The 21782-nt window shown below is 49.9% G+C and overlaps 1 protein-coding gene across 1 annotated transcript; it reads right to left on the minus strand.

The window, feature by feature from the left end:
- Positions 1–15831: 15831 nt before the first annotated feature.
- On the minus strand, positions 15832–21752 carry LOC119964462 (small nuclear ribonucleoprotein Sm D3). Its single transcript, XM_038793981.1, has 3 exons — positions 21508–21752; positions 16845–17037; positions 15832–16030 (listed from the first exon to the last, which is right to left on the minus strand). Exons 1-3 carry the CDS (start codon positions 21631–21633, stop codon positions 15969–15971), a joined length of 381 nt encoding a protein of 126 aa, XP_038649909.1. The 5' UTR covers positions 21634–21752; the 3' UTR covers positions 15832–15968.
- Between the last annotated feature and the right edge of the window lie 30 nt (positions 21753–21782).

Genomic DNA, 21782 nt, shown 5'->3' on the forward strand with positions numbered 1-21782 from the left:
AGTTTTTTATTTTTATTTTTCAGTAGTTGGGAAGTTAGTTCAGTGGGAATGGAGGCTAGGGCAGTTGAATGTTCCTCCTGCAGAATGTGGGAGGAAAGGGTCACCTCTAGTGTCCCTTCTGACTACATCTGCGGGAAGTGCACCCAACTCCAGCTCCTCGAGAGCCGCGTTAGGGACCTGGAGCTGGAGCTGGATGAACTTCGGATCATTCAGGAGGCGGAGGAGGGTATTGAGGTTATTGAGAGGAGTTATAGGGAGGTAGTCACACCTCAGGTAAAAGAAGAAGGTAGATGGGTTACCGTCAGGGGAGGGAGAGGGAACCGGCAGGCAGTGCAGGGATCCCCTGTGGTCGTTCCCCTCTATAACAAGTATACCGTTTTGGATACTGTTGCGGGGGACGACTTACCAGGGGTAAGCAATAGGGCACAGGTCTCTGGCACAGAGTCTGTCCCTGTTGCTCAGAAGGGAAGGGAGAAGAGGAACAGAGCACTTGTCATTGGGGACTCCATAGTTAGAGGAACAGACAGGAGGTTCTGTGGGAACGAAAGAGACTCACGGTTGGTGTGTTGCCTCCCAGGTGCCAGGGTTCGTGATGTCTCTGATCGTGTTTTTGGGATCCTTAAGGGGGAGGGGGAGCAGCCCCAAGTCATGGTCCACATAGGTACCAACGACATAGGTAGGAAGAGAGATGGGGATTTGAGACAGAAATTCAGGGAGCTAGGGTGGAAGCTGAGAGCTAGAACAAACAGAGTTGTTATCTCTGGGTTGTTACCCGTGCCACGTGCTAGTAAAGTGAGAAATAAGGAGAGAGAGGAGTTGAACACGTGGCTACAGGGATGGTGCAGGAGGGAGGGTTTTGGTTTCCTGGATAATTGGGGCTCATTCTGGGGTAGGTGGGACCTCTACAAACAGGATGGTCTTCACCTGAACCAGAGGGGTACCAATATCCTGGCGGGGAGATTTGCTAGTGCTCTTCGGGGGGGGGTTTAAACTAATTCAGCAGGGGGATGGGAGCCTAAATTGTAGTCCCAGTGTACAGGATGTTGAGAGTAGTGAGGTCAGGGATAGGGTTAAAAGTTCGAAAGAGGGCACCGGCAAGCAGGACGCTGATTTGAAGTGTGTCTACTTCAACGCCAGGAGCATCCGGAATAAGGTGGGTGAGCTTGCAGCATGGGTTGGTACCTGGGATCTCAATGTTGTGGCGATTTCGGAGACATGGGTAGAGCAGGGACAGGAATGGTTGTTGCAGGTTCCAGGATTTAGATGTTTCTATAAGAACAGAGAAGATGGTAAAAGAGGGGGGGTGTGGCATTGTTAATCAAGGAAAGTATTACGGCGGTAGAAAGGACGCTTGAGGACTCGTCTACTGAGGTAGTATGGGCCGAGGTTAGGAACAGTAGAGGAGAGGTCACCCTGTTGGGAGTTGTCTATAGACCTCCAAATAGTTCCAGAGATGTAGAGGAAAGGATTGCAAAGATGATTCTCGACAGGAGCGAGAGTAACAGGGTAGTTGTTATGGGGGACTTTAACTTTCCAAATATTGACTGGAAATACTATAGTTCGAGTACTATAGATGGGTCAGTTTTTGTGCAGTGTGTGCAGGAGGGTTTTCTGACACAGTATGTAGACAGGCCAACAAGGGGCGAGGCCACATTGGATTTGGTACTAGGTAATGAACCCGGCCAGGTGTTAGATTTAGATGTAGGTGAGCACTTTGGTGATAGTGATCACAACTCGGTTATGTTTACTTTAGCAATGAGCAGGGATAGGTATATACTGCAAGGCAAGAATTATAGCTGGGGGAAAGGCAATTATGATGCTATTCGGCAAGATTTAGGATGTATAGGATGGGGAAGGAAACTGCAGGGGATGGGTACAATCGAAATGTGGAGCTTTTTCAAGGAACAGCTACTGTGTGTCCTTGGTAAGTATATACCTGTCAGGCAGGGAGGAAGTTGTCGAGCAAGGGAACCGTGGTTTACTAAGGAAGTTGAAGCACTTGTCAAGAGGAAGAAGAAGGCTTATGTTAGGATGAGACATGGAGGCTCAGTTAGGGCACTTGAGAGTTACAAGTTAGCCAGGAAGGACCTAAAGGGAGAGTTAAGAAGAGCGAGGCGAGGACACGAAAAGTCGTTGGCGGATAGGATCAAGGAAAACCCTAAGGCTTTCTATAGGTATATCAGGAACAAAAGAATGACTCGAGTAAGATTAGGGCCAATCAAGGATAGTAGTGGAAAGTTGTGTGTGGAATCAGAGGAGATAGGGGAAGCGTTAAATGGATATTTCTCGTCAGTGTTTACACTGGAGAAAGACAATGTTGTCGAGGAGAACACTCAGGTTCAGTCGACCAGGCTAGATGGAATTGAGGTTCAAAAGGAGGAGGTGTTAGCAATTTTGGAAAATGTAAAAATAGATAAGTCCCCTGGGCCAGATGGGATTTATCCTAGGATTCTCTGGGAAGCCAGGGAGGAGATTGCAGAGCCTTTGTCCTTGATCTTTATGTCATCTTTGTCGACAGGAATAGTGCCGGAAGACTGGAGGATAGCAAATGTTGTCCCCTTGTTCAAGAAGGGGAGTAGAGACAACCCTGGTAATTATAGACCTGTGAGCCTTACTTCGGTTGTGGGTAAAATGTTGGAAAAGTTTATAAGAGATAGGGTTTATAATCATCTTGAAAAGAACAAGTTGATTAGCGATAGTCAACGCGGTTTTGTGAAGGGTAGGTCATGCCTCACAAACCTTATTGAGTTTTTTGAGAAGGTGACCAAACAGGTGGATCAGGGTAAAGCTGTTGATGTGGTGTATATGGATTTCAGTAAGGCGTTTGATAAGGTTCCCCACGGTAGGCTATTGCAGAAAATAAGAAAGTATGGAATTGAAGGTGATTTAGCGGTTTGGATCAGTAATTGGCTAGCTGAAAGAAGACAGAGGGTGGTGGTTGATGGCAAATGTTCATCCTGGAGTTCAGTTACTAGTGGTGTACCGCAAGGATCTGTTTTGGGGCCACTGCTGTTTGTCATTTTTATAAATGACCTGGAAGAGGGTGTAGAAGGATGGGTTAGTAAATTTGCAGATGACACGAAGGTCGGTGGAGTTGTGGATAGTGCTGAAGGATGTTATAGGATACAGAGGGACATAGATAAGCTGCAGAGCTGGGCTGAGAGGTGGCAGATGGAGTTTAATGCGGAAAAGTGTGAGGTGGTTCACTTTGGAAGGAGTAACAGGAATGCAGAGTACTGGGCTAATGGCAAGATTCTTGGTAGTGTAGATGAACAGAGAGATCTCGGCATCCAGGTACATAAATCCCTGAAAGTTGCCACCCAGGTTAATAGGGCTGTTAAGAAGGCATATGGTGTGCTAGCCTTTATAAGCAGGGAGATTGAGTTTCGGAACCACAAGGTCATGCTGCAGCTGTACATAACTCTGGTGCGGCCGCACCTGGAGTACTGCGTGCAGTTCTGGTCACCACATTACAGGAAGGATGTGGAAGCTTTGGAAAGGGTTCAGAGGAGATTTACTAGGATGTTGCCTGGTATGGAGGGAAGGTCTTACGAGGAAAGGCTCAGGGAATTGAGGCTGTTTTCGTTAGAGAGGAGAAGGCTGAGAGGTGACTTAATAGAGACATATAAGATAGTCAGAGGGTTAGATAGGGTGGACAGTGAGAGTCTTTTTCCTCGGATGGTGATGACCAACACGAGGGGACATAGCTTTAAATTGAGGGGTGATAGATATAGGACAGATATCAGAGGCAGTTTCTTTACTCAGAGAGTAGTAGGGGTGTGGAACGCCCTGCCTGCAACAGTAGTAGACTCGCCAACTTTAAGGGCATTTAAGTGGTCACTGGATAGACATATGGATGAAAATGGAATAGTGTAGGTCAGATAGGCTTCAGATGGTTTCACAGGTCGGCGCAACATCAAGGGCCGAAGGGCCCGTACTGCGCTGTAGTGTTCTATGTTCTATGTTCTACTCGTCTACGTGGATAGGGTGGAGGTATGGGGTGTTCTTTCCAGGAGACGGTGCAGACTCAATGGGCCGAATGGCCTCCTTCTGCACTGTAAATTCTATGTCTATGACTAGCTCACCATCAACTTCCACAGAGTTCTTTGGTCAATGCTGTCAACTGCCTTCTTGTATACTGCAAAATTTATGTAGATTGATGAGTTCCATTCCAATAATTGTTCGATTATAATGTGCTCTCTGATCCACACAAGATTTTCCCTAGCGAAATCCTGCCTGGTTATCCTTTAATGTATCTTCCACTGCCCCTTTCATTTTATCCAGTATGATGTGGCACAGCACTTTCCCTGCACAGAGAGCAACATTATCCCACAATAGTTTACAAAGACCGAGATTGCCCTTCTTCAGAGGCTTCACCACTGATGCTGGCAAGTTGGATACAGAACTGGCTTGGGCACAGAAGACAGAGAGTAGCAGTAGAAGGGTGCTTTTTTGAATGGAAGGCTGTGACTAGTGGCGTTGCACAAAGATCAGTTCTGGGGCCTTTGTTGTTCATGATGTATATAAATGATTTGGAAGATAATGTAGCTGGTCTGATTAGTAAGTTCGCAGACAACACAAAAATTGGTGGAGTTGCGGATAGTGAAGAGGATTGTCAGAGGATACCGCAGGATATAAACTGGTTGGAGTCTTGGGCGGAGAAATGACAGATGGAGTTTAATCCGGACAAGTGTGAGGTAATGCACTTTGAAAGGTCCAATGCATGTAGGAATTACACAATAAATGGTAGGGCTTTGGCGAGTACTGAAAGGCAGAGAGATCTAGGCGTGCATGTCCACCGATCACTGAAAGTGGGATCAGGTGGTCAAGAAGGCATATGACGGGCAGCACGGTGGCACAGTGGGTTAGCCCTGTTGCCTCACGGCGCTGAGGTCCCAGGTTCGATCCCGGCTCTGGGTCACTGTCCGTGTGGAGTTTGCCCATTCTCCCCGTGCTTGCGTGGGTTTCGCCCCCACAACCCAAAAAGATGTGCAGGCTAGGTGGATTGGCCACGCTAAATTGCCCCTTAATTGGAAAAAATGAATTGGGTACTCTAAAAAAAAAGAAGGCATATGACATGCTGGCCTTCATCGGTCGGGGTGTTGAATATAAAAATTGGCAAGTCATGTTGCAGCTGTACAGGACCTTGGTTAGGCCTCATTTGGAATATTGTATACAATTCTGGTCGCCACACTACCTGAAGGATGTGGATGCTTTGGAGAGGGTATATGAGTGGTTTACTAGGAAGTTGCCTGGTATGGAGGGCATTAGCTATGAGGAGAGGTTAGATAAACACGGTCTGTTCTCACTGGAATGATGGAGGTTGAGAGGCGACCTGATAGAGGTCTACAAAATTAAAATTGATTTGTGTAATTTTGCCACCACCAGGGTTAAACTAACTGGCCTGTAATTGTTCTGTCTATTCTTTGCTCCCTTTTTAAACAAAGGAAAAATGCATTCATTCCTCAAATCCACTGGCACAACACCGGTATCCAGTGAAGATTGGAAAATGACAGTCAGACCCTCTGCTACTTCCACCCTGGCTTCTTTTAACAGCCTGAGCTCCATTTCATCCTGTCCTGGCAGTTTATTCACTTTCAAGTACACTAATCCCCTTCATACTTTCTCTCTTCCTATATCACATCCAATGCTTCACACTCAACTACACACTCCTCAACTATCTGACTTGAAACGTCAATCCTGCTTCTCTCCACAAATGCTGCCAAACCTGCTGCATTTTTTGTATTTATTGCAGATTTCCAAAATCCATAGTATTTTGCCTTCATTTCAGTGTTTTGACAAATTTACTTAAGTTTTTTGAGGACTCTAGTGGTAAAGTAGTTAAAGGGGAACCAGTTTGTGGAAAATACTTGGACTTTTAAAAGGCCATAGATACCTAGTGCCGAAGGCCATTCAGTCCATTGAGTCTACACCAACCCTTCGAAAGAGCACCCCAACTAGGCCCACCCCATCCCCTTTATCCCACGCAACCCACACATCTTTGGACTGACGGAGGAAACCAGAGCACCCAGTGTAAACCCACGCAGAAATGGGGAGAAGGTGCAAACTCCAGTTACCAAGGCCGTATAGGACCCGGGTCCCTGGCGCTGCAAGGCAGCAATGCCAACCACTGAGTCACTGATAAGGTACCACATAAAAGGTTAATACACAAGGGCTCACTGAGTTGGGAAATATATTAGGTTGGGCAGGATGCAGAGTAAATGGTTGGCAGACTGTAATTAGTCATATGCTGCAGTCTCAGTTATTTGCAATCTATAATAATGACTTAGGTGAATGGTGTACTCCTGCTCCCATTTGGTATGTTGTGCAGTCCACCATTTCAGACGGTCCCAAGGCCACAATGGCTAATTAAGTACTTTTGAAATGCGATCACAGTGGTGAGGTAGAAAGCCTGCCAGCCATTTGTACATAGCAAGATCCCAGCAAAGATCATAGCAGGAGCAATAGGATCATAAACAACTAATCTGTTTTTACCCCCTTTCTCATTGATGGCGAAATAAACATTGATCAGGACAATGGGGGGAGGGGAACTCCCCGGGGGGTAGGGGAACTCTCCTGCTCTTTGTTAAATAACCACTGAGGCATGGCAAGTGTTCATGAAACCAAGATGAAAGCTTGACAAAGTTAATTGAGGTGAGTAGGCAATGTCAATCACAGTGTTACACTCATTGATATATCATACTCTTATTATTCAGGTGATGCTACAAGGCAGGGATGTCCTATGTCCCCCCTGCTGTTTGCATTTGCGATTGAGCCATTGGCCATTGCATTAAGAAGTTCGGGAACATGGAAAGGAATAGTGCGGGGGGATAGAACATAGGGTGTCTTTATATGCCGACGACTTGCTGCTGTATGTGTCGGAACCGAGTGTGTCTATAGGGGTAATATTGGAACTACTGCGAGTATTTGGGTCTTTCTCGCGGTACAAGCTGAACCTGGACAAGAGTGAGTATTTTGTGGTGTCTCAGCCGGCGGTGAGGGTAGGGCAGGGACTCACTTTGGGTATCTGGGGGTGCAGGTTGCCCGGGAGTGGGGGAGGCTTCGCAGGTACAATATCACTAGTTTGGTGAGGAGAGTGAAAACAGGGGGTTTGGGTCTCACGAACCTGATGTACTACTACTGGGCGGCGAATGTGGAGAAGGTGCGGAGCTGGGTCAGAGGGGTTGATTCCCAGTGGGTCAGAATGGAGGAGAGTTTGTGCAGGGGGTTGATACTGAATGCACGAGCAACAGCGCCGCTCCAGATAGCTCCGGGGAAATACTCGGAGTCCGGTAATAATAGCTTCATTGAAAATCTGGAGGCAGTTTCGCCAACACTTCGGGTTGGGGGCAGGGTTAAGGGAAATGACGATTCGGGGGAAACCATATATTTGAGCCAGGGAAGTGGGGTGGAAGTTTTCGGAAACGGGAAGAGAAGGGGATTATGATGCTAAAAGATTTGTTTCTTAGGGGTCGGTTTGATGGATTGAGGGAGCTGGAAGCGAAGTATGGGCTGGAGCAGGGAGAAATGTTTAGATACATGCAGGTTCAAAATTTTGCCAGGAAGGAGATACAGAGCTTCCCGGAGGAACCGGCCTCCACATTGCTGGAGGAGGTGCTGACAACAAGGGGACTGGAGAAGGGGATATGTTTTGGTCCTGTCCAAAGCTAGAGGAGTACTGGAAGGAGGTTTTTAGGGTAATTTCCAAGGTGGTGCACGTGAAACTGGACCCGGGTCCCCGGGAGGCCATATTCGGGGTGTCGGACCAGCCAGGGTTGGAAATGGGTGCGGAGGCAGATATCATAGCCTTCGCCTCGTTGATCGCCCAAAGGCAGATCCTGCTGGGATGGAGAGCAGCCTCTCCACCCTGAGCCCTGACGGGCGGGGGGACCTGTTGGAATTCTTGACTCTTGAGAAAGTTAAGTTTGAACTGAGGGGAAGGACGGAGGGGTTCTACAAGTCATGGGCATTATTCGTTATGCACTTTCAAGAACTGGATAACATCGAACATTAGTTGGGGGGGATGGGTGGGAGGGGTGGAGGGGAGGGGGGCTGTGTATATTAAGGGTGACTATGGGTAATCCCTGATTCCTTTTTTGTCATTTGTTTATGTAAACATGCGGGCTGATGTTTGGGGGTCGGTGGGAGGATGGGATCATTGTTATTGTTATGTGAATTGACATATCTGTTGCTGATTATTGTTTATTGTTGGTGGGTGTAAATTCAGGAGAAAATGTGAAAAAGGAGAATAAAAAATATTTTGAAAAAAGAATTCAGGTGATGCTGATTTCTGGTGACTGCAGCTTTACCAAGTTAACTGTTTGGATGGACAGTGTGCGCTCTATAATTGGTTTATGTATCGCATAGTATACCTTGGTTTGTGTAACCAACAACAGATCAAACAGGTTAAAGTGTAAACATTCACTAAAGATGAGACATGCTGCCAAAGCCTTCTGCCTTTGATTCGTCAGGACAGATGCAAGAATGCCAAATTTCAAAAGGGAGCAATAATTTATACTGCATGAGAAAAGGATGATTGTTTGCTGAATGATTGGTCGAGGCATTGCCATGGGGAAGGCACCAGGGAATTATTGTCCCCCACTTTTTTATTTAATTCAAAAAAAAGTACAATGCCTGGAAATGTTCCATTGGTCTGCAGAGGACAGGACCCTAGAAATGAATTTATGTAACTTATGGCAAAGTGAACTATGTTGCAAGCCTGTTTGTTAATGCAACCTGGAGTACACTTGAGATAGCACTTACTGAATAATCAGGCCACCTGTGCCAGTTGTGCAACGCATCAGTGCCTCTCCTCCACTGCGGCGGGGGGAGAGAGAGAGAGAGAGAGAGAGAGAGAGAGAGAGAGAGAAGAGGAGAACCTGTTCACCTTCAGTTTGTGGTGGTTCAAAGGCATTCCACGTGCAGATGGATGATTTGGTAACTGAGAAAAAGCACCACCAACCCCCCACCCCCTCCAAACTCACAAGACCATAAGACGTAGGAGAAGTAAGCCATTCAGCCCATCAAGTCTACTCCGCCATTCACTGAAATCATGATTGATCTGATGATCCTCAATTCCACTTTTTCGCCTTATCCCCATGACCTTCAATTCCGGTACTAAATAATTATCTGTCCATGTCAGCCTTGAACACACTTAACAACCCAGCCCCTACATACTATTGAAATGTAAAACGTTTCTTTACAGAAGGACCACTTTTACTGGTGCCCCATTTTTCATTGCCCACACCAGTCACCCTGTAGCCTGGAATTGGGACAAACATCACAACTCATGGTAGTACCACAGAGATACAGCAGTCACTGACCTAGCAATATGGTGCACCAGCCAAGGAGTAAACCAGAATTGGGAGGACTTCCGGTGTGCACCATGGAGTGAGTGGTCACACAGAGGCAGCTCCTGCCCAAGGTTACAGAAAATAGCTCTTTTTTAAGCAACACGGGTTGGAATTTCGATGAAAAGGCGTAGGTGAATGTTGGAGGAGTACTTTCCCCCAGGAATGGTATGTTTCTTGGTTATCAGACCCTCAGAAAGTGAAAGATTTGGCTGAAGCAGCAGCAGACAAAAGCCTCTGCAAGCATGCAGGCGGGGGAAGGGCCAGCATAGAGGCCTCAAGCTGACTTGAGGGCTTTATGAAAGCTGAATTCTAGCAGCAGAGGGAACAACTGTGGAAATATTTCACCAAGGCCATTGAAGAAGTGGGGATGGACATCCGGTTGCGGTGATGCGGAGCTAAGCCGCACGTTCGGTGGCTCCCGCTATTTTCGGACTTTGGGGCTCTTTTAAGGGGCCGTAGTGGTGCTGTTTGGACTTTTCCCCGTGTGGGAACACTCCTTCTCAGATTCTCCACCGGTGGATGGCCTGGACTAGGAGTGGAGCGGTCAGAAAATCGGCTTTGGAGCAGAAAAAGGTGCGAGGCAGGAAAGGCAAGATGGCGGTGGGCGGGGAAGCAGCAGCGTGGCAGCAGTGTGCGCGGGAGCAGCAGGAGCTGCTGCAGCGCTCCTTTAAGGAGCTGAAGGCAGAGATTCTGGAGCTGTTTAAGGCCTCCCTGGACAAGCTCATGGCGACCCAGACGGCTCAGGGTGCGGTGATCCGAGAGCTTCGACGAAAGGCCACGGAGAGCGAAGATGAACTTCTGGGCCTGGCAGTGAAGGTGGTGTCGCACGAGGCGCTCCACAAGAAGTGGTCAGCGAGACTGGAGGAGATGGAGAACTGGGCCCATCGGAAGAACCTGCGGATTCTGGGCCTCCCAGATGGGCTGGAAAGTTCGGATTTGGGGGCCTATGTGGCTATGATGCTGAACACGCTAATGGGTGCGAAGTCATTCCAGGTTCCTTTAGAGCTGGAGGATGCCCATTGGGTGCTGCTGAGGAAACCCAGGCCAAATGAGCTGCCTCGGGCGGTGCTGGTCCGTTTTCACCGCTTCGTCGGCCGCGAGTGTGTGCTGCGTTGGGCGAAGGAGAGGAGTAGCAAGTGGGAGAATACGGTGATCAGGATCTACCAGGACTGGAGCGCGGAGGTGGCGAAGAGAAGGGCTGGCTTTAACCGGGTGAAGGCAGTGCTCCACAAGAAAGGGGTCAAGTTTGGCCTGCTACAGCCGGCACGCCTGTGGGTCACTTATAAAGTCCGGCAGCTATATTTCGATTCCCCGGAGGAGGCCTGGTCTTTTGTCCAGGCAGAGAAGCTGGACTTGAACTGAGGACTGGGGGCTGGGGAACGTTGTACACAGCCCGGAGGTTTTGTCCTCCTTGGTATCCTTTCGTTTTATTGGTTCTGTTGGATGATGTTGGTTTTTTGCCGATCTGCTTTTTTTTTTGCTTTTTGGGACTGTTATCTGTTTACTTGGGCGTTTGTTTTGTTTGGATTTTTATTTTCCTTCACCGGTTGGGTGGTTGGGTGGGGTTCGCGGTCCTGTTGAGTCATGTGCCCGCCTTTTCCCGAGTTTTGGGTCGGGGGGGGGGGGGTTTGGGAGGGAAGCACGGGCTTTTTTTCCCCGCGCTATAGGAGTAGTGGGCGGGACCGTCACTGGGGTGGGTGGTTGTGTTGCAATGGGGAGGGTCTTTGGGGTGGCGGGAGCAGCCTGGGTCAGGAGTCGGCTGGCTTACGGAAGTACAATAGAAGGGGTTACGCAGCTAGGGGGGGCCCTAGCTTGGGGGGGGGGGGGTGGGAAGGTTGGGGGGGGGAGAAAGGGGGGGGGTTACCGGGTTGCTGCTGAAGTGGCGAAGGAGCTGGAGCAGGTAGAGGGGGTCAGGATGGGGGTCTGTCGCTGTGGGGAACAGGCTGAGCGGGAGGCGCGGGCAGGTGGCGGATTACGGAAGGGTGATGGCTAGTCAACGGGGAAGGGGGGTAGGTGGTCCCCTGATCCGGCTGATCACCTGGAATGTGAGGGGACTGAATGGGCCGGTTAAATGGGCCCATGTGTTCGCGCACCTGAGGGGGCTGAAGGCGGATGTGGCTATGCTTCAGGAGACGCACCTGAAGGTGGCGGATCAGGTTCGATTGAGGAAGGGATGGGTAGGCCAGGTGTTTCATTTGGGGCTGGATGCAAAGAATCGGGGGGTGGCAATCCTGGTGGGGAAGAGGGTGTCGTTCGAGGCGTCGAATGTGGTGGCAGACAGTGGTGGGAGGTATGTGATGGTGAGCGGCAAGCTGCAAGGGGAGCGGGTGGTGTTGGTCAATGTATACGCCCCAAATTGGGACGATGCAGGTTTCATGCGGCGCATGTTGGCCCGGATTCCAGATATGGAGGTGGGAGGCCTGATAATGGGGGGGGGATTTCAACACGGTGCTGGATCCGCCACTGGATCGATCCAGTTCCAGGACAGGTAGAAGGCCTGCGGCGGCTCAACCCAAGGTGTTGAGGGGGTTTATGGACCAGATGGGAGGGGTGGGCCCATGGAGGTTTGCGAGGCTGAGGGCCAGGGAATTTTCATATTTCTCCCATGTGCATAATGGATTGATTTTTACGTTCTGAGTAGGGCGCTGATTGCGAGGGTGGAAGATGCTGAATATTCGGCGATAGCCATTTCTGACCACGCCCCGCACTGGGTGGACCTCGAGCTGGGGGCGGAGAGGGACCAGCACCCACTTTGGCGCTTGGAGGTGGGGCTGCTGGCGGATGAGGAGGTGGGCGGGCGGATCCGAGGATGTATTGAGAGGTATCTGGAGGCCAACGACAATGGGGAAGTCCGAGTGAGGACGGTCTGGGAGGCACTGAAGGCAGTGGTTCGGGGGGAGTTGATCTCCATTCGAGCGTACCGGGAGAGAAGGGAGCAGAGAGAGAGGGAGAGATTGGTGGGGGAGATGGTGAGGGTTGACAGGAGATATGCGGAGGCCCCGGAGGAGGGATTGTTGCGGGAGCGGCGCAGCCTTCAGGCTGAGTTTGACTTGTTGACCACCAGAAAGGCGGACGCTCAGTGGAGGAAGGCACAGGGTGCGGTGTAAGAATATGGGGAGAAGGCGAGCAGGATGCTGGCGCATCAGCTCCGTAAGCGGGATGCGGCCAGGGAGATTGGTGGAGTTAAGGATCGGGGAGGAAATGTGATGCGAAGCGGGGTAGACATCAATAGGGTCTTCAGGGACTTCTACGAGAAACTGCATCGGTCCGAACCCCCGGTGGAGGAGGGGGGGATGGGGCGCTTTTTGATTCGGCTGAGATTTCCGAGGGACAGGTGGAGCAGCTGGGGGCGCCAGTTGAGCTGGAGGAGCTGGTTAAAGGGATAGGGAACATGCAGTCGGGGAAGGCGCCGGGGCCGATGGGTTCCTGGTTGAATTTTATAAGATGTATGCAGACCTGTTGGTTAGGACCTTTAACGAGGCAGGGGGGGGGGGGGGGGGGGGGCCTTGCCCCCGACGATGTCTCGGGCGCTGATCTCCCTAATTCTTAAGCGGGACAAGGATCCCCAGCAGTGTGGGTCGTACAGGCCGATCTCACTCTTGAATGTGGACGCTAAGCTGTTGGCAAAGATCTTAGCCACGAGGATAGAGGACTGTGTGCCTCAGGTTATCCACGAGGATCAAACGGGGTTTGTGAGGGGGAGGCAGCTGAACACTAACATACGGAGGCTCTTGAATGTTATAATGATGCCGGCGGTAGAAGGGGAGGCGGAGATAGTGGTGGCACTGGACGCGGGGGGCCTTTGATAGGGTTGAGTGGGGGTACTTGTGGGAGGTGCTGGAAAGGTTCGGGTTTGGGGAGGGGTTTGTCAGTTGGGTGAGGTTGTTATATGAGGCCCCGATGGCGAGCGTGGTCACGAATAGGAGGAGGTCGGAGTATTTTCGGTTTACACCGAGGGACGAGGCAGGGGTGTGCCTTGTCCCCCCCTACTTTTTGCGCTGGCAATTGATCCCCTGGCTATGGCACTGAGGGAGTCGAGGAAATGGAGGGGGCTGGTGCGGGGTGGGGAGGAGCACCAAGTGTCGCTCTATGTGGCGGACCCGGTGGGGATGAGGAATTTGGGGACTTTTCGGGGTACAAGCTCAACTTTGGGAAGAGTGAGCTGTTTGTGGTACACCCGGGGGACCAGGAGAGGGGGATTGGTAAACTCCCATTGAAAAGGACGGAGAGGAGCTTTAGGGACTTGGGGGTGCAGGTGGCCAGGAGCTGGGGGCCCCTGCATAAGCTTAACCTTACAAGGCTGGTGGAGCAAATGGAGGAGTTTCAGAGGTGGGTCATGTTGCCGCTGTCGCTGGCGGGTAGGGTGCAGTCAGTCAAGCTGAAGGTGCTTCTGAGATTTCTGTTCCTGTGCCTCCCCATCCTTATCCCGAAGGCCTTTTTCAGACGGGTTAACAGGAGCATTACGGGGTTTGTGTGGGCACATGGGACCCCGAGGGTGAGGAGGGTGTTCTTGGAGCGGGGCAGGGATAGAGGGGGCTGGTGCTGCCCAACCTCTGTGGGTACTATTGGGCTACTAATGGTGCGTAAGTGGGTGATGGAGGGGGCAGCATGGAAGAGGGTGGATATGGCGTCCTGTGTGGGCACGAGCCTGGAGGCGCTGGTGACGGCGCCGCTGCCGTTCCCTCCAACGAGGTAAACCATGAGCCCGGTGGTGGTGGCTGCCCTCAAAATTTGGGGGTAATGGAGGCGGCACAGGGGGGAGGTGGGGGCCTCGATGGGATTCCCGATACGGGGGAACCACCGGTTTGTTCCGGGGAGAATTGATGGCGGGTTCCTGAGTTGGCACAGGGCAGGTATCAGGAGGTTGGGGGACCTGTTTAAAGATGGGAAATTTGCAAGCCTGGATGAGCTGGAGAGGAGGTTCGGGCTCCCCCCGGGGAACGCCTTTCGGTACATGCAGGTGAGGGCGTTTGTCAGGCAGCAGGTGGCGGGGTTCCCTCTGCTGCCGCCGCGTGGGGTCCAGGACAGGGTGCTCTCAGGGGTGTGGGTTGGGAGGGGAGGATCTCGGCGGCGTACCAAGTGATGCAGGAGATGGATGAGGCCTCGGTTGAGGAGTTGATGGGTAAATGGGAGGAGGAGCTGGGTGAGGAGGGGACGTGGGCGGACACCCTGGGGAGGGCGAACTCCTCTTCTTGGGGCTGGTTTAGCTCACTTGGCTAAATCGCTGGCTTTTAAAGCAGACCAAGCAGGCCAGCAGCATGGTTCGATTCCCGTACCAGCCTCCCCGGACAGGCGCCGGAATGTGGCGACTAGGGGCTTTTCACAGTAACTTCATTGAAGCCTACTCGTGACAATAAGCGATTTTCATTTCATCTTGTGTGAGGCTTGGCCTCATACAGTTTAAGGTGCTGCACAGGGCTCACATGACCGGGCCAAGGATCAGCTGGTTCTTTGGGAGTGTGGACAGGTGTATTAGGTGCTGAGGGAGCCCAGCAAATCATGCCCATATGTTCTGGGCATGTCCAGCATTGGGGGAATTTTGGAAGGGCGTGGCAGGGACATTGTCGAGGGTGGTAGGATCCAGGGTCAATCCGGGCTGGGGACTCGCAGTATTTGGGGTTGCGGAGGAGTGCAGGAGGCGAAAGAGGCCGGTAGTCTGGCCTTTGCGTCCCTGGTAGCCCGGCGGAAGATTCTTCTTCAGTGGAAAGACGTGAGGCCCCCAAGCGTGGAGGCCTGGGTCAACGACACGGCAGGGTTTCTCAAGCTAGAGAAGGTGAAATTTGCCCTAAGGGGATCAGTGCAGGGGTTTTTCAGGAGGTGGCAGCCATTCCGGGACGAACGATAGAAACAGGCCAGCAGCAACCCGGGGGGGGGGGGAGATGTTTTGTTCTGTGCCAATGTCGGGCATTAATTCATTTCCTCTTCTCTGTATACGTGGGTGGGGGGGTTCCTGTCCTGTCTATTGAAGGGACGGGCAGATGTTTTGGGGGAATGATGGGTGTTAGTTTATCTCTTCCGCTGTGTATGCACGCGGGGGGGGGGGGGGGGGGGGGGGGGGGGCCTGGCTGTTCTTTCTAAAAAAAAAAGTTCTGTCTTTTTGTTGTTGATACTATGCAAAAATTTGAATAAAAATTATTTTTTTAAAAAGGAGTAAACCAGAATTGAAGAACATACACGGCTAAACCCAGTTTTGTTGACGTTGAACCACAATCAGTCTGATACGTGGAAGAAAATTAAAGAGAGATCTACAGAGCAAGAGCAGAAGACTGGAATAATCGTAAAGTTCTTGCAAAGGGCCAGCAGACACGATGGGCCAAATGGCCACCCCCTGTTTTAAAAGATTTATTGACGAGTCCACGACAGAAAGTGGAGCGAGTCAGAAAGGAAAAAGACATTGGCAATTGAGTAGAATGGTCACTACCGAGAAACAAGGTATTGAATGAAATCAGCTCACACTCATTCAGACCAAACACAGGCATCAGGTTATCAAAAGAAACTGTTTATTGACAATAAATCTTAAATGGGACTTCACGTCATTCCACAGAATTATAAAATAACAAATACACAAAACAATCCTGGACCTTCTTCTGGGTGGTGGCAAAGGCAGAAACAGCCTCACCTCCTCTTCTGGAAGATGTTTCCACGGCCCATCCCACGACCTCGTCCTCGGGCAGCCACTGGAAAGAATCACAACTTATTAATCATTTGGGTTGAGCAGCTTTGCAAAGCTCAAGGTGCTCCCAGGGTCAGATTTTCACTTTTGGCATCATTATTTCAGGGAAGAGGCATACTTGTTTTTTTTTTAAATTTAGAGTATCCAATTCTCCTGCTACACTGTCCCTTTCAAACACACCAAGAACAGTTACAACAGGGGGTTAGATCCCGAGTGAAGCTCCCGCTACACTGTCCCTTTCAATCACACCCAGGACAGGTACAGCACAGGGTTAAATATAGAGTAAAACTCCCTCTACACTGTACCCATCAAACACACCCAGGACAGGTACAGCATGGGGTTAGATAGAGCAAAACTCCCTCTACATTGTACCCATCAAACACTTCCAGGACAGGTACAGCATGGGGTTAGATGTAGATAAAGCTCCCGCAATACTGTCCCTTTCAAACACGCCGACGATAGGTACAGCACGGGGCTAGATGCAGTCTTCCGTTTTCTAATCACCCATTCTGTACTCCCACATATCTACAACACCCAAAAACATGCTCAGATGATTTGGACTGAAACGTATTGTCCAACCCCCCCCCCCACCCCCAAAGAGCTTTCACAGATGGGAGACCGAGGAGGGTTTGAACCCTCAAGCCAGCTGGATAACCACCTTTCAGTCAGCACTGTGCAGTGATCCTAGCTGTAATTGCAATGCTGAAAAATGATTCCCATTACAGGACTAGCTCAGTCACAGGTAACACACAACAGCACCACATAAACCACAATGAAAAAGCTGAAGAGGTTAGGGTTCAGGATGAAGACACACTGACCTTGAGCTTTGAGGATTGCAGCTTTCCCTCGGCCAGCCCCTGTTCCTTGGTTTTTATTCTTCATGCTCTTTAACATGGGGGCATTTTTCAGCATGTCTGGTAAGATGAGGAAACGAATCTTGCTGCCGCGGATGTAGACCTGCTCCAGCTGAGCCACACGTCCATCGCGATAGGTGACTGTGATGTTAGACATCTGCAGAGAAAAGAGGAGCAAGGTCAGAAGGACTGGGTTCACAGATCCAGCAACTCCGAAACCCAGAGGCTTAACCACTCTAAACGACGGAAATTAGCCATTAAAGAGAGAATCTTTTTTTTAAAAATGTGTACCCAATTAATTTTTCCAATTAAGGGACAATTTAGTGTGGCCAATCCACCTACCCTGCACATCTTTGGGTTGTGGGGGCGAAACCCACGCAAACACGGGAGAATGTGCAAACTCCACACGGACAGTGACCCAGAGCCGGGATCGAACCTGGGACCTCAGCGGCGTGAGGCTGCAGGGCTAACCCACTGCGCCACCGTGCTGCCCATTAAAGAGAGAATCTAACCATCTCTCAAAGACATTCAGCGGCATTACCATCACAATCCCACACGGTCAACATCCTGAGGGGTTACCATTAACCAGAAACTGGACTAGCCATAGAAATACTGCGGAAGGTCAGAGGCTGGGAATCCTGTTGTGAGTAACTGCTCTCCTGTCCACCACAAGACTACAAAACTCAAGTTAGGAATGTGATGGAATACCCCCCACGTGCCTGGATGAGTGCAGCTCCAACAACACTCAAGAAGCTCAACAACATCCAGGACAAAACAGCCTGTTTGACTGGCACTCCTTCCACCACTGATGCACAGTGGCAGAAATGGGTACCATCTAAAAGATGCACTGCAGCCACTCACCAAGGCTCCTTCAGCAGCACCTTCCAAACCTCTATTACCTCGAAGGACAAGTTCAGCAGAAATGTATTTAACCAGAGAGGGACTATTCCTTCAACACTAAAATGGTATCAGAATGGTGCCTACATTTATGAAATAACTGGGTCATGATCTGAAGCTGGTGGACTGCACAACTCCAAGCAGAAACAAACATACAAATTAGGAGCAGAAGTCAGTCTCTTATTTTTAAACTGTGTCGCTTGGAATTTACCCCCCCCCCCCCCCCCCCCCCCGGAAACATCCTCTCAGCATTCTCCCTGTCAAGTCCCCTCAGAATCTTATATGTTTCAATAAGATCACCTCACATTCTTCTAAACTCCAATGGACACAGGCCCAGCCTTAAATCACTCAGAGACCAAGATCAGTCCCCGAAACAGACAATCTGACAGAAATGGGACAGTAGAGAAACTGTACTCTATACCGGAAGAAACATACAGCAAGCTGAGACCACATCTGGAGTATTGTGTATGATTTTGGCCCCTTTATTTGAGGAGCGATGTAGTTACATTGGAGGCAGTTCAGAGAAGGTTCACGAGGTTGATTCCAGAAATGAGAGGTTTGCCTTGTAAAGAGAGATTGAGCAGTTTAGGCCTATATTCTCTCAAGTCTAGAAGAATGGGAGGAGATCTAATTGAGGTATATAATATGATTAAAAATATTGACAAAGAAGACGTAGGGCAGATCTTGTGGGGAAATCTAGAACAAGGGGTCATAATTTTAGTGTAAGGGCAAGAGATTTAAAACAAGAGGAGAATTTACTTCTCTCAAATGTTGGTAAATTTGTGGAATTCACTACCCCAGAGTCCGGTGGATGTCGGAACCTTGAGTAAATTTGAGGAAAGAGATGGATTTTTAATTAGTTTAAAAAAAACATTTCTCGAGAGATGGGTGTTGCTGGCTGGACCAGCATTTGTTACCCATCCCCGATCACCCTTGAACTGCTTGCTAGGTCATTTCAGGGGGAACTACATTTCTGTGGGTCTGGAGTCACATGTAGGCCCGACCTGGTAGGACAGCAGATTTCCTTTCCTGAAGGACATTAGTCAACCAGATGGGTGTTACAACAATCATCAATGATTTCAAGGTCAACATTTAGACTTTTAATTCCAGATTTCTGTTGAATTCAAATTTGACTATCCACCATGGTGGGATTCATCAGGGCAGCACGGTAGCATTGTGGATAGCACAATTGCTTCACAGCTCCAGGGTCCCAGGTTCAATTCTGGCTTGGGTCACTGTCTGTGCAGGGTCTGCACATCCTCCCCGTGTGTGCGTGGGTTTCCCCCGGGTGCTCTGGTTCCTCCCACAGTCCAAAGATGTGCAGGTTAAGTGGATTGGCCATGATAAATTGCCCTTAGTATCCAAAATTGCCCTTAGTGTTGGGTGGGGTTACTGGGTTATGGGGATAGGGTGGAGGTGTTGACCTTGGGTAGGGTGCTCTTTCCAAGAGCCGGTGCAGACTCCATGGGCCGAATGGCCTCCTTCTGCACTGTAAATTCTATGATAATCTACGATTCGAACATAGGACCCTAGAGCATGACCCGGAGTCCCTGGATTACTAGTCCAGTGACAATACCACTACGTGAATGCCTCCCGTTAAAGGGGAGGGTTGAAGTGTACTGGAGAACAGGTCGGAAAGTGGAGTTGAGGCCGACAGGAGGTCAACGATGATTGTATTGGGGCTCAGTCCGGCATGCGGCGCAGTGGTTAGCACTGGGACTGCGGCGCTGAGGACCCGGATTAGAATCCCGGCCCTGGGTCACTGTCCATGTGGAATTTGCACATTCTCCCCATGTCTGCGTGGGTTTCACCCCCACAACCCAAAAATGTGCAGGTTAGGTGGATTGGCCATGCTAAATTGCCCCTTAATTGGAAAAAAAAATTGGGTACTCTAAATTTATTTTTTTTAAAACATGATTGTATTGAATAGCAGATCAATATTGAATGACGGGGCGAGTTAGAGTCTGAATTGTCTAATCCTGCTCCTTGTTCTTATGTTTTAAGGAACATGGAGTAAGCCTCTGGTCTAGTGGTGGGATGCCCATGGAAAGACGATAGGTTTCCCTTGATCTGCTAACTCCTGTGATTTTTGTAAAATCTGAAGTAAGGTGAAGGCTGCAAACATCAGGGCAATGATGAGGCAACTTGTCGACAACAGGAGCCGATTGGCTAAAACCTGTGTGAACCGTGTAGCGGGGAGCAGACAGTGCTAAACTAACCAAGCCCACTGATCGTTGTGGGCCCCAAGGCAGCATCACTTCCCATTCCAAAACAGCCTGAGAAGGAGCGGGGCCATTAAATACCCGGAGATCAGACCACCAGGAAAACACAGCCCTCCTGCACAATCTTCAATTTTATCAATGACTTGTGGCTCTTTCCCAAAAAGGGTGACATTGTGGTAATGTCACTGGTCTGATAATCAGGAGGCCCTAGATAATGTCCCGGGGACATGGGTTCAAATTCCAATTTAAATTCAATGAAAAAATCTGAAATGGAAAGCTAATCTGGTGGGCATGATTGCAGTAAAAATCCATCTGTTTCACTAATGTCTTTTAGGGAGGGAAATCCATTGTCCTTACCTGGTCTGGCTTACATGTGACTCCAGACTCGCAGCAATATCACTGTCTCTTAACTATCCCTCTAAAATGGTCTCACAAGTCACTCAATTTCAGGGCAACTAGGGGTTGGGTACCAAATACTGTCCTGGCCAGTAATTGCCATATCCTGTGAATGAATTAATCAGATGGCATAGTGGTTAGGACTTCTGCCTCAAAGCACAGGGGACTCGGGTTTCAATTCCAGCCTTGGGTGACTGTCCGTGTGGAGTTTGCACGTTCTCCCCATGTCTGTGTGGGTTTCCTCCAAGTGCTCCATTTCCTCCCACAGTCTAAAGATGTGCAGGTTAGGTTGATTGGCCATGATTCATGCACGGGGCAACGGGGTGGGCTTAGGTAGGGGTCTCTTTCAGAGGGTCAGTGCAGGCGCAATGGGCCAAATAGCCTCCTTCTGCATATGGGGATTCAATGGATTTTGACATGACCACAGTCCATGAGTAAAAGATCAAGTCCAATGGGAGGCTGACTGCCTGTCTCAATAAGCCCAATTAGACTCCCATGAGTTCCCATCGCAACTTAACAAGGGCAGTGGCTCACAAAGACAGAACAGGCTGAATGGACTCGTAACGGGCTTTACCACCGGAGTGGGGAGAGGTTGTGGAATGTGGATAAAGGAGATTCCAGGCCTTGACCACAGAAGATCTCAGAAAATGTCATTCATGAGGCCAGGAGCATTGAGTGCCAAGTGGGAGAATTAGTTTGCCAGCACAAACACAATGGGCCAAATGGCCTCCACCTGAACCTGATGGGGTCAGCGTCAGGGAAAGCAAACCTCCAGATTGGAGGAAGGTGAAGAATCCAGAAGGGGCAATGTTAACAGGAGCTGAATATCACCGAGGATAAAAGACAACTAGCAGGTTAATACATGGAACTAGCTGGAAGAGGTTTGATGGGCATTAAAAACAAATATAAAAGAGGAATTTAACAGGAATCTTTCCAGCAAAAAGATTTGAATTTATTGAACACATTCCACAACCACGAAAAACCCAAAGAGTTATTACAACCAATGAACTAATTGCAATAAAGCGCGGCACAGCAAGATCCCTCAGGACGGAGAAAGACCCAAATCCACCCCCGCGGGCCTCAGGCTTCATCCCGAGTTTCCCCGGCCTTACCTGACAGTTCATGTTGTCCTCGGCCTCGATAAGCTTTCCCCGGTAAACCTCTCCGGTGTTGGTCTCGCAGGTTACGACATGGCCCTCGGCCTCATGCAGCACTTTGATGGGGACTCCGATCGACATAATTCAACCTCACAGCAACTGCACCGCGCGCTTCACTCCGACTGCTCCTCCACTATCCCAGGGAGAACCGCGCACTCCGACTGCTCTTCCGCTAACCCAGGAACCAACGCGCACTTGGACTGTTCCTCCGCCGTCCCAGGGAGCACCGC

This window comes from Scyliorhinus canicula, chromosome 1 (assembly GCF_902713615.1).
Source record: "Scyliorhinus canicula chromosome 1, sScyCan1.1, whole genome shotgun sequence".
In the NCBI taxonomy this organism is placed as follows: Eukaryota; Metazoa; Chordata; class Chondrichthyes; order Carcharhiniformes; family Scyliorhinidae; genus Scyliorhinus; species Scyliorhinus canicula.